The following is a 13,913-nucleotide window of genomic DNA, read 5'->3' on the forward strand; positions in this document are numbered from 1 at the left end:
CCCGGATGTTTGTCTGTCATTCTCTTAGATTTAATGCTGCTTATTATAGGTCTCTAGTAACTTTTTACAAGTTCAGAATTAGCTTTGTGTCTTTGGAATGAAGTGTTAACCTGTTGCTGAGATGGTGTCTTTACAGAGCAAATATGCAGCTTGATCCTTAAGCACAAATAATGAACTCTTTGGAAAGAATATGTTCATTATGTGCACTTTGTCTTTATGACAGCTTTACACTGGAAAATGCACGGTTGTCCGTGTACAAAAGACTTTACAGTTCACAATGGACTAGTTGGTCGGAAAACAATGTTTCCCAACATGTGAAAACAAAAAAAACTACTATACATGAAAAATAAAATTCAAAGAAATGACAGAAGTCTGTGTTCTCCCCATCTAGAATTCATACTTTACTACATATCCTGTACAAGTATTTAAGGACAGAAATCACAGCCAGTTCACATGGAGCATCGGCTAAAATCGTGTTATTGTAACTAAAATTACTTGATCGATTTGTTCCTCTAAGGAGATTCAACTCCCTTATTCTTCTATAACACAGAATGAGAGCCCCCATTACAGCAGAAGAGATTCTTAAACCTATCTTGGCATTAAAGCTTTTTAAATCAACAAGAGGATTAACAAATGGTAACTAAATATATAAAGTTACCCTAGCCCATGGGTCAGGAACCTTTTTGGCTGAGGAGAGCCGTAAGTGCCAATTTTAAAATATACGGTAATTCTGCGAGAGCTGTACAATATGTTTATCCTAAATCTAGCCAGCCAGTCCCCCAAGTATACAGCCAGCCCCTCCCCAGTATAGACAGCATGAATCCCCAGTATATAACCAGAGAGGCCCCCCCAAGTATATAGCCAGCCTGCCCCCCACCCAGTATACAGCCAGTATACATGATAGATTAATAAAAAAAAAAAAAAAAAAAACATGTACTCCCCATTCTGACACTCCCCTGCAGTTCTGCTACTTGACGCAGTCTGGCCGGCATTGACAGCTCCGTAGATCGTCTGTCATGCGCCTAGTACATCAGAGGGCCTCAGCCCTCGTCGTTGGAGAAGCAAGGACTTCATCACACGCCGGCGCACAATAAATGTCCTATATTATCTAGTACCATAGATCAGGGGCGTAACTAGGAGAGCTTGGGCCCCATAGTAGATTTTTGCAAGGGGCCCCACTTCCCCCATAAAAAAATATATACATATTGGTACAGACACGTTTATACAGTCAAACACATTTATGCTCTCAGGTACACACAGGTAAAATTCTTTCACTCACTTTTATATACTAATATATGCTTATACGCACACATTTATGCACTCATATATACATTTATACACTAATACATACAGTTTATGCAAAATCATACAGTGGGGCACATTTACATACCCGCTCCCGCAGAGTTCACGAAATGCAGGGTGTCCACCGATCATTCACTCTGCCGCGATTCACTAAGATCGTGCACCTGATATCCTGCATGTGTCGCTTCCCCCTCTCAGTTCCGACGGAGTTCACCTTCTTCCTGGTGTGCATTATCTTGCGACACAGTTTGAATCTTAAATCCCTCGCTCAGTCCGAATCAGTCGGCAAGGCCTGGCATAGAAATAAACGCAGCCAGTGAATTTTCACATATGAAAGTTTGCCGGCAGCAGAAATTGGACCGTTGCGGGGACAGGAACGCCCCCTCCAGCCCACTCCCTGTCGCCTAGAGGCGCCCCTCCACACAACACTGGCGTGAAGGTGGCGGATTGGGGCATTCGGGTGCAAAAGTCCTTATAAATACCCCCCTTACTGTGTATACATAAAGCATATACCGTGTATACATACAGCATATATGCACATACAGTGTATACAGCATCTTCGCATATACTGTGTATAAATACACATACAGTTATACTGCTGTGCTGTTCACAGGCGGGGGAGAACAGCACTAGTAAATTTTGGTTTCGCCGTCCATCGCGGGCCCCGTAGCAGCTACTACGGCTGTTGTTACGCCACTGCCATAGATGCCATGAATGTGGCACTTTATGTAGTCTTCTCCTTGGCTCTTCTCAGGGTTCTCTACTCTCTTCTGTTATTGCATAACTAACTTGTTAATCGGCTGCGTTTGCATGTGAATACATAGATTTCAAAGCTTCATGGTAGAATTTAACTTTTTAGCCCTACCCTTATGCATAGGCCTGTCCTATTCAGAGTTTTCTTAACAAATTATAATGTATTAGAGCTGCATATGTGGAACAAATGTCCATATTAATCAATATAAGCACATGCAAAGTAATCTCATACACTGAACAATATATATAAGGATGTCATATTATATGCTAGAATATAAATATTTCACTTTGCTACAATTAGATTTGGATAATTAAGTAACCTGCAAAGTGGCTTTGGTTGTTAACTGCAGCTTCTATTTTCTGTCAAGATGTGCAATTGTATGGTTGACCTGTTTTCTAAGGAATTTATAGAAGCTTTGGGATATTTTATCCCAGGTAGGAATATAAATGTAGTAAATATGACAGGATTACATACAGTGGGGGGAAAAATTATTTAGTCAGCCACCAATTGTGCAAGTTCTCCGAATTAAAAAGATGAGGCCTGTAATTGACATCATAGTTATACCTCAACTATGAGAGATAAAATGTGATAACAATTCCAGAAAATCCCATTGTCTGATTTTTAAAGAATTTTATTTGTAAATTATGGTGGAAAATAAGTATTTGGTCACATATAAACAAGTAAGATTCTTCATTAAGAGCCTCTCACATCTTTTTAAGTGGGGGAACTTGCACAACTGACTAAATACTTTTTTCCCCACTCTGGCTGATTAGTGTATCCTCCATAAATCCATCACAATCTGATTAGAAGTTATTTTGGTTTGTTTTTATTATTTTATCCGTGTTCCAGATGGTTCATGTTTTCATATTTTCACAATGAATGCTTTACAGTATGTAGATTAATACATAAATTTTCTTTTGAATGAATGATCAGCAATAAGTAATATTTCATACCAAAATCTCGCCTTTATCCCCTATTTTCCAGCAGTCTCTCGCACATGGACTTTTAATATGTACTCTGGAAGGGGGCTGAACATTATATGTTCATTATGCTCCCATTAACTTCCTTTTCTCCCGTTCCTCTACTAATACTGTGCCTGCTTTTAAAGAATTAACAGAGGGTCCTGTGCATGAAAAGTTGGAAAACGCATGTAAAGGAAAAGCCTGTGTTTATCTGTTAAAGGCCATGCTGCTTAAGATGCAATTTGGTTTGATGCTTGGTGCCCATGGCCATCTTAACCAACCATGCCCTGATTAGATCATAAAGTTATGGTCCTCAAGCAGTGAAATCCATATTCAGGTGTTCCTGCTCTCAAGACACTTGTGAAGGTCTTCCAAAGGTCCTCAAACTGCAGAACTGAAAGCACCATGATACTGGTACTATATGTAGGTTGTAAAGGGAAATCAAAAAAGATAGACTTGTAGGAGGCCCACAATTTTCACACAGCCCATGGCCATCTTAATCTGCGCCTGATCACCAGCCTCCATGGTCATGGGTTATGCTTTCCTGCTTTACAATAATGGTTCCTCGTACTGCTGTGAATAGTTAAAACCTGATACTGAAATACAAGATAAAGTCCAGGGATGTGGATAAAGAATGTGCAAAGGTTTATTACAAATGACCTTTGGTAGACACATAGGAAAAGATTCAAGAGACATCCAATATAACTCATTGATACTGCTGTGTAATTAAACTACTAGGCTTTTATGTTTATGGCAGGCTCTGCAATCTACTAATCACTCGATGAACTTCAATTCTTTAATTCCCCTATGAGACGACATCTAGTGCGACTCATGGAAGCATACAGACAACTGTGAAAAATAGGTGTTCTAGGCAGGATGTCTTTTTGATGAAGATGGTACGTATGTATGATATACAGTGTAAGCTGATCTAAATATATTGATCAGGGTAACATATTAATATGGGTTTCTTCTGATAATCTCATCACACAATCTAAAACTATGCTCCCATGTTCAGGCACTTAGCTTTCAAGTATCCCTCAGTGTCCCTGTAGTCCTGAGTACCTGATACAGGGATCCTACTGATCAAACACTGTGACTAATGTAAAGGGGAAGCCCCAGGCCTCATAAACAAGTGACAGAAAATGTAAATGTTTCCAAGTCAAGTTTCTTCCATGTGGCATACGTCAGAGATACGCATACACTTCAGTCATCTATGAAAAACGGAACAAACTAGGACATGCGCTACTTTGGTCTACAACGATCACTTGCATTCATCAATAATTTTGTGACAATAATGTCAAATAATTGTATTTAAACTACAGCACACAAGTGTTTCCGGTTTAGTGAGGTAACAGCCCTTTAACAGATATGTCATAAATTTTTATGATGAGAAACTCCTGTTTATTGCAACTTTAAATATGTGATGTTTTCCAGTGACAGTAGTTCTATGCAGCAGGCACACTACATCTACACTTTTTATGATTCTTAATTGTACAGAGGATTCATTCCCCTCAGTCAGAGCTGTCACATGGCTTCCGTAAAGAAGCAATTCAGAGCCAGAAATAGAATCACTTATGTTCTCAGTTCTAGCTGTGTTACTACCCACCATGTTCCATGATATTCTGAGTAAGAAAATCCATATTTGATTGAGGTTACAATTAATATAAATTGGTTCAGACCTGAGAAAAGGCGTTGATCAGAACATGCAGCTGAAAATAGATGATAAGATAATATAGTAAGCAAGTGCCATGATAACAATGTGACTACGTACTGTACATAAGGTCATGTTCTGTACTTGTACGGAACTACAAAATATATCATTAGTACTATTTCTAAAACAGTACATGGGCGGTTAATGGAGAACAGGAAGAGCGTTTAACCTGTACAAGCATTGCAAAATATCAGAGGAATGTAGGTGGATACTCAAGGATGTTATTGTGTCTATGACATATGATATAATGAGCAGCACAATATTAATTCAAAAAAAGAGAGAGTCTGTATTTTGAGATTAGAAATTATTTGTATATTAGGTTTAAAACTATTGCTTGTTATTTGTAGTTCCATAGTGGCCCCTCAGCAACATACGGTACAAGAATCCTGGTAATATTAACCCCTCAGGACCCAGCCTATTTTTGCCACCAGGACGTGGCCCTATTTTTCAAATCTTCCCTGTATCAAAATTTGTACAATATATTTTGTGTTAAATTAAAAAAAAAACCACAGACATTTGGCAAAAATTTCAAAGAATTCTTCATTTTCAAAGTTCTAAATTCTCTACTTTGGGTAATAGTACCCAAATGAATTCATAACTTAAAGTTCCCAAATGTCTGCTTTATGTTTGCATGGTGTTTTAATATTCCATGTATTTTACGAGAATGTTATGAGGCTTAGAATTTGGGCGTCATTTTTCAAATTTTTTGGGGAAAAATTGCCAAGACCTGTATTTAGAGGGACCTGCTCAACTTTTAATTGAGGCCTAAGTAATAGAAAGTTTCATAAATGACCCCATTATGGAAACTACAACCCTCAACATATGACAAAGCACTTTTAACCCCGTGTCACTATAAGTGGTTATAACTTCAGAACGCTTTAACATATCCAAGTGAATTTGAAATTGTTTTCTTGTGACACTTTGTACTTCATGTTAGATGAAAAATTTTGGTGGTATGTTTTGCGTTTATTTATGAAAAAACGGATCATATCAGCAAAAAACTAACATTAACCAAATGTATGGTTTATGTGGACATGATGTTTCTTGCATCTTCTCATTTTTGTAGGATGTTATGGGGCTTTGAACTTTAGGTGCGATTTCTCACATTTTCATAAAAAGCACAAAATCACGCTATTGAGGTACCTGCACAGATTTCCGATCTAGTACAGAAGACCCTTGTACATCGCGGTCAGTTAGAGGTGGGTGTCGGCTATAATATACAGCCGACACCCACAGCTTCTGGACTTCTAGTCCTCTCCATGCAGGCTGCTGTGATTTCATGTGATACAATATACTGTTATTTCAGGAGATATATGCTGGAGTACCGTTTTCTAATGATACAAAAGCTAAAGGACCTCAATGATGTCACCCTGGTCACATGGCATTACAGCAGCATACAGACATAGGATGGAGAGGAGCTGCAGGACTTAGCCCAAGGAGGCCACACTTACCTAAACTCGCTGTAGCCATGCTTAGATACCAGGTAAAACTATAAAGTTGAAAATATGGGAATCTCAGGGGAACAATTTTTAGCTAAAAGAAATGTGTCAGTTATTTACTAGGGAACCTGTCACTACCTGTATTTTTGAAAAATATGGTGACGGGTTCCCTTTAATATATGTTTCCAAATGGCAGAGACTCTTAATTTCCCTGTTTTTGTTACTAATATCAAGGGTTAGCCTCATATCAGATAAATCCTATGGCTTAAAAATGCAGAGGTATCACTTATATGGCTTGCTTAACTAACGATTGCAATTTATTTCTACTTTTGTTACTTAATGTTGTATATGCATAAATGGAATTACCCTGAAAGTTCTGAATTGTCGTAATTGTTCACAAACATGTCTATGCTAAATTTCAATAAAGTTTATTGAACAGAAACCTAAATATAGCTGTATGCATGGTGGAGGACATTATTCCTATCTATGTAATTATGTCATATTAATTGGACCCTTTTAGCTAATAAGGTCATGATCATGTTCGATCATGATCATGTTCGGTCATGAACATTCATTACCCAGTATGAAATCAAGGAGGCAGGGAATTTAGCACTGAAATGAAAAGAATTTAAAGGTCTACCATCAAAACCAAGCATGATAAACCAATTACTCATAGATCCAGGCACCATGACTGTGGTAATCCTCTTTTATTTGTAATCCATAACCTCCTTCCAAAATAAATTTTTAATATTATGCTAATGACCCAGAAGGGATCTGCGTGGTAGTTACTAGAGCGCCACCCAGCTGCAGCTTTACAGGTAATTACACTGTGCAGGAGCACCTCCCCCCTACCACTGTGTTTTGAAACTTATTATTCTGCAGTGAAATTAAGTGTATAATGTTCGGTGCAACAGAAAGTTCCCCAACTTTTTTGTGGTGCACCTTTAACATAGGGTGTGCGACAAACTTTGCATGTTAAATATGGAGCATGGTCCAACTGAGCCCTGGAACTCCCCCTAATTTGTGTAGCTTGTAGGCACAAGCAGCTGCGCCACAAAACGGTTGTGCGCAACACATTTGTGGTGGAGACACTTTTTAAATACCTGTGCAAGCAGTTTACAACTAAAAGAATGTGCAAAGTTAAAGTCGATTTGCCCCATTGTGAATTGCATGCACTAAATCTATGGGGGACATGTATCATTATTTCTGCTAGTCAAATTGTCTAACTAACTTTTTTGTGACTTTTTACTCTGTCGTTTTTCAAGTACGCCTTGGTCTGCCAGTGTGCCTTATGTATCATTGTTTTCCAGATGTTCCGTGTGACTTTTCACTTATGTATTACTTTTTTGGTCCAGGGCAGGTGTATAGACCCTTTTTAACATGTAAATTGGAATCATTTCACATGCTTTAAATGTTTAACATTTTGCACAGTAACCTGTCAAACGTCGCGTTTAATGCATACATTTAAAAACGCATTGCAACAGCTACGATTTGCCTAATTAAACAGCTGTTAACACTTGCGTTAACACTTGTGCTAACATTGTGTTAACAAACACATACGTTAACACAATGTTAACACGTGTGCTCACATCGCATTTTCTATGCGTTTTGTAAATGCAAATGTTAACAGTAATGTAATTAGGCAAATCACCTCTAATCAGCTGTTGTAATAGGTTTCAAAACGCAATCAAAACGCAACGTGTGACTGCACCCTTAACACCATGTATGACCGCAACCTCATATGTCATCATCTCCTTGGGGTGTGACTACAGTACTTAAAAATGCAGGACACGGCCTCAAATCCTAAATTAACAATAGTGTCCTCTCCTGCATATAACCCTCTCACATGGCTTGTATCCTCTCCTGTATATAACCCCTCACGTGGCTTGTGTCAATGTGGATTTGAGACATTTGCAACAAAAAGTCTCAAAAACCACCAAAATTTGCGCCTGCCAAGATAGGAAAAACTAAACATGTATCACAAGTATAAAGATATAATCATACATAAGGCACAAAAAGAGGTGCCAAGTGTCTCAAAAATTCACCACAGAAAGACAAAACTATGATACATGTGCCTCTACGTGTCTGTTGGGACTAAATTTTGTTCCTCTATGAGGAAGGAGTCTCATCTCACCATTGCTCTGATGTGTGGATTTAAAATGCACAATACATGAATAAATTATTTTTGGATATTTCAGTTATGGTGCCCATCCTTATCAATGATTTCATTTATAGTGGCTTCCAATTATTTTTTTTTGCCATCTACAGTGGATATAAAGGGGAGATGTATTAATGTGCCGGTCATTAGACCAGTGCAGGGTAGAAGTGGACAGTTCTCTGCTTTGCCAGATTTACCGCTGTGTCTGATGCAGGATGATCAATCTGATGCAGGATAAGACTGGCGAGTTGTACTTTGCATCTCTAGACTAGTTACCGTATATACTTGAGTATAAGCAGACCCGAGTATAAGCCGAGACCCCTCATTTTCCCACCAAAAACTGGGAAAACCTATTGACTCGAGTATGAGCCGAGGGTGTAGTATACAGCCAGTCCCCATGTAGTATACAGCCAGTCCCAATGTTGTATACAGCTAGCCCCCATGTTGTATACAGCCAGCCCCCAAGAGGTATACAGCCAGCCACCATAAAGTATACAGCCTGCCCCCATAAAGTATACAGCCTGCCCCCAAAAGGTATACAGCCTGCCCCCAAAAGGTATACAGCCTGCGCCCAAAAGGTATACAGCCTGCCCCCATAAAGAATACAGCCTGCCCCTATAAAGTATACAGCCTGCCCCCATAAGGTATACAGCCTGCCCCCATAAGGTATATAGTCTGCCCCTATAAAGTATACAGCCTGCCCCCTGCCAAGCGTATAAAAAAATAAAAAACTTAATACTCACCCTCCGGTGTCCGGACCGTTGGCGCGGGTCCCGATCTTCAGCGCGAGGCTCCCGATCCTCGGCGCGGTACCAGGAGGCGGCGGCTCCTCTTCTTTCTTCTGTAGCCGACAGATCGCGTCCATGCGATCTGCCGGTGGGCGCGCACTGTGATACCATCAGCCGTGACACCGCTGCATCTTATTGTGCGCCCGCTGGCTGCTCGCATGGACGTGATCTGCCTGCTACAGAAGAAAAAAGAGGATCCGCCGCCTCCTGGTACCACACTGAGCATCGGGAGCCTCGCGCTGAAGATCGGGACCCGCGCTGAAGATCGGGACACCGGAGGGTGAGTATTACGTTTTTTTATTTTTTCTTGACTCGTGTATAAGCCGAAGTGAGGTTTTTCAGCACATTTTGTGTGCTGAAAAACTCGTTTTCTGCGTCCTAATATTGAATGTTTTAGTGCACAGATGGCCCTTTTTCGGAGGAGACCTTTCACCTTTTACCTTCAGTAAATATGGTGCAAGGCATTTCAGCTTTCTGGTGTCAACATATTAATACATCTCCCCCAAAAAGTCTACACATCCCTTTTAACCCCTTATTTCTGCAGCTGTTTTCCACGTTAATGCCCAGGTCATTTTTCAGTTTATTTCCATCAATTACTCCTACAAGCTATAGCTTTTTTAAAAAAATGATCTTTCTTTGCATAATGAAGTACTTTTGGGAAAAGAAAATGTTATGCCTTCTACATCATTACACCACAATTTAGACATTTTTGTAAATTTGGATGTATGAGGGCTTATTTTTTGCAAAAGGACCTGTCAATTTATTTGTACGTAGTAGAGGTTCATAATGTTTTGTGTTTGCGATCAATACAATTTTTTATGTGATAGATAATTAAAAAGTGTCAATTTGGGCATGTTTTCCATTATTTTTTTATTTTTTGTATGGGAAAATACTATTATAGTTTTGTATCCTGGGGAGTTGCACAATTTGTTTGTACTTTTTCTTTTTTTTTTTATAATTTTTTAAAACTTTTTTTTTATATCACTTTGTCCCACAATGGGGCAGGCAGCCTTGGGGTCCTTCACTGGATCCCAGGCTGCCATGCAACACCATCAGCACCCATGTGATTGCTTCTGTAGGGTGCCAACGGTTGAATGAGGGAGCATGCTCCCTTTGCAGCCGCTTAGAGTAGAAGAAGATTGTGAAGATTTTACAAGCTACCTTTAAATAAAGGCGATTGAATGAAAAACCCCATGCTCAAGTGCTGAATTTCTGTTTTTCCTTGGGTGTCCACCTTGGCACTGGTTGTCCAAGCACCATGAAAACTGGTATTCATGTTCTCCATGTGAATATTATTTAAACTGGCTCATAAAGAACAGAAGGCGTTAATGAGTGACCTCTACAGTAGTTATCTAGTTAGGGTGAAAAATCTCTGAAAGAATATCTAAAAACTTGGCACTCAACTCACTTGGCTTTTATAATACTTCATAGCACACAACGATAAAATCTATTCAATAAAAATTCATAGATTTATTAAATACACTATAATACGGATAATAAAAATAAAGAAATATACAAATAAAATACCAAAATAGCAAAGACAGTTAATTAAAAATCTGATATTTTGCATGTATTGGTATTTTATTTTACTGAATTGTTTTTTATCTACACCAAGTGAGTTAAGTGCAGAGTTTTGCAGATATTTTTAGTCACATTTAAAGTAGAGGAATTAATTAGAGCTGAAGAATTAATTTTATTTAAATCTGACATATTCATTGTCTTTTGTTAACCATAATTAAAATGTACTGTATTACCATAAAGTATTTCACACAGATAAAAACAAGACAGTATGGAGAATTGCAGTAGGAATCTCTTCTATTAATAGTATGAATTATGTAATAATAAGAATAGGCAGGGCAATTGACATAGTACATCAGATTAGTCATAATCTTATTTATTGGGTTTATAATATGTATGTACCTTTGAATACTGAGTATTAATTTCTTATTGTTGCAGAATTTAGATTCCCGTTGATTTCCATTTTATCCTGGCACCAGCACGTATTATGAAATTTCAGTAGAAAAACAAGATTAAAAAAAGATACTATAAATTTTGTTTTGTTGCCATGATAAACATTTACAAACTTATTATCAAATATTCCTGAATATTGTCTACCAAGAAGCTCCAATGTCCTGGTTCTGTTATGTTAGTATCTGTGAAATGGTTCTGTCTCTGTATCTTTAAGCTGGTGGACTTGGGACAATTACCTTGGACAGCAGACTCAAATGTAGACATTCTTATAAAGTGTTTTGGAAGTTTTGGAGTATTATGTTGACAATACTATACTATTACATAGCTATATACATAGCATTTTTAATATTTTTGGTCAGAGGGTTCATGATTTTGTTTGTCTTCCTGACAATATTATTACAGGCAGTCCCAGGTTTACGTACATGATAGGTTCCATAGGTTTTTTCTTAAGTTGAATTTGTATGTAAGTCGAAACTGTATATTTTATAATTGTAGTTCCAGACAAAATTTTTTTTGCCCCAGTGACAATTGTAGTTGAAATATTTTTTGCTGTAATTGGACCAAGGATTATCAATAAAGCTTAAAGAGGACCTGTCACCCAAATTTTCGGCTTACTAATAAACAGACGCCGCAGTGTTAGAATGATAGCTTTACCGGAAACCTCCGTTAACATCATCAAACACTGCGGCGGAGTACAAAGTGATCATCGGACCACTCGCAAAGCGGTCCAATGTATTCATGAGGGGGCGGTCCAAGGCGCTGCCACTTCCCCAGACTGCTCCGCTCGCTCCATAGGACGCCAGTGCCTGCTGCGCGCCAGACGGTCACTGCCCCTAGCCACGCCCCAACCTTGCCCCCTCATGAATACTCGCTTTGCGAGCTGTCCAACAATTACACTGTACCCTGCCGCAGTGTTACATAGTGTTACCGGAGGTGTCCGGTAACGCTATCGATCTAACAATGCAGCGTTTGTTCAAGCACTAGGAGCTGCTTACTTTAGTAACCAGCTCCTAGTGCTGAAAATTTGTGTGACAGGTCCTCTTTAATTGCAGACACTTTACAGCTGATTATTGCAGTCTGGGACTATAGTGAAGCATTCAGAAAGCTTCACCAGAGGTCACAGTGGGCAGAGGAGTCCGTCTGTAACTAGGGGTCATCTGTAAGTCGGGTGTTTTTAAGTAGGGGACCGCCTGTATACCACTTTTCTATACATGACCTTATTCAAACACACAGAAAGCTTCCAGAAAGTCAGATTCCAATATTATTATGCCATTTTGAAAAATATTTAAAAAATCTATAAAAAGTGATCAAAAGGTCGTACAGTCCTAAAAATGATAGCAATGAAAACGCCGTCAAAAGTCTCAAAAAATGACACCACCCACAGCTCCGTATGATACCACCCACAGCACAGATCAAAGTATGAAAAAGTTATTGGCGCCAAAAATATTTGTACAAGGGGATTTAATTTTTGTAAATGCATGAAAACATTATAAAACCTATACAAATTTGGTATCCCCATAATCGTACTGAGAATAAAGCAGAATAAAGTAGACAGCGAAAGTTGAAAATTCGAAGCCCACAAGAAAATGGCGCAAATGCGTTTTTCACCATTTTCACTGCATTCATAATTTTTTTCCCGCTTCCCAGTACACGGCATGGAATATTAAATACCATCACTATGAAGTGCAATTTATTACACAGAAAATAAGTAATCACAGAGCTCTTTATGTGGAAAAATAAAAAAGTTATGTGAAAAAACTAAAAAGGGCCAGGTCTTTAAGGGGTTAAGGTCCCACCAGAGGATGTTATTTTTGTTGAGGCCTGGACTGTACTGACTGTATCTCCTGGATGGATCACCTCACATTTTACTAGAATGCTTTGGTAGTTGCTCTGGTAACAAGGTTCCCAAATAGACAACATTCTAGGCTTCCTCGGCCTTGTGGAGCATTTAGTGATTTTTGGATGAGATATAGTTGAACAATTTCTATTTTAAGGGCAAAGAAGAGGTGGAATGCACCACCTTGAGCCATTTGATTAAATATTTGTGTTTTTTTTTATCATTGTATAATACAGCCATATACTAACATTACCTAACTCTGTGATTAAGGAAAAATGGAATGATTTTGTGATGTATTCTCTGTAGTCTGGTGACACCTACTTTATTCTTGCCAGCATGCAGTGCAACACATTTCTAGTATGATAACAGAGCTGACATGACAAGAAAACAGAATTGTCCCTTCATTATCTTCATTACTGCTGAGACAAATAGTTTTTTTATAGTGTCAGCATGTTGCCTATAAGAAACATTTTATTATACAGTATAACCTCTTCTATATGATAATGGGATACTAAATAAAATGTAATACTCATTTTTTAATGTACCAACCATTTATCTTCATCATACATTGCATCTGCTGTAAGCCCAATATATCCTATGCAACCTTGAAGGGATTGTACCAAGTTTGACAAGAGAACCTGTCATCGAGAATAAGCACTACAAACATTACTCACCCCCTCACTGTGCCTCCTCACATCGGTAAAATCGTTCTCCGAACTTTCCTGCATTTGCCTATCTTGGCTCCACCCACTGGCGTGTGGCTCCGCCCATTGTCGCTTGGTTCCACACATTTCAGGGTGTGTGAAATGGTGACAAGATCTGCAGTTTCTCACACAGTGCTCACTGCTAAATTTGCCATGCAGTGAGAGGGACAGCACCCTGGACAGGAAGTGGACATGGAAAGGACTTCATGGCTGCTCAGGCTGAGATAGGAAGGGACACTGAGCTGTTAATCAAAAGTAGGAGGTGGGGTTCACCAACAGCCTGTAGA

The 13,913-nt window shown here is 38.8% G+C and overlaps 1 protein-coding gene across 1 annotated transcript in view; it reads left to right on the top strand.

Moving 5' to 3' along the window:
• The first annotated feature begins 6,042 nt into the window (after window positions 1-6,042).
• GMPR (guanosine monophosphate reductase) overlaps window positions 6,043-13,913 on the top strand; it is a 79,839-nt gene continuing 71,968 nt past the window's right edge. The window contains exon 1 of the mRNA XM_072152644.1: window positions 6,043-6,212. Coding sequence (XP_072008745.1) covers window positions 6,108-6,212 — 105 coding nt within the window. The 5' untranslated portion in view covers window positions 6,043-6,107. The remainder of the gene's footprint in view (window positions 6,213-13,913) is intronic.

This window comes from Engystomops pustulosus, chromosome 5 (genome assembly GCF_040894005.1).
Source record: "Engystomops pustulosus chromosome 5, aEngPut4.maternal, whole genome shotgun sequence".
Classification (NCBI taxonomy): Eukaryota; Metazoa; Chordata; class Amphibia; order Anura; family Leptodactylidae; genus Engystomops; species Engystomops pustulosus.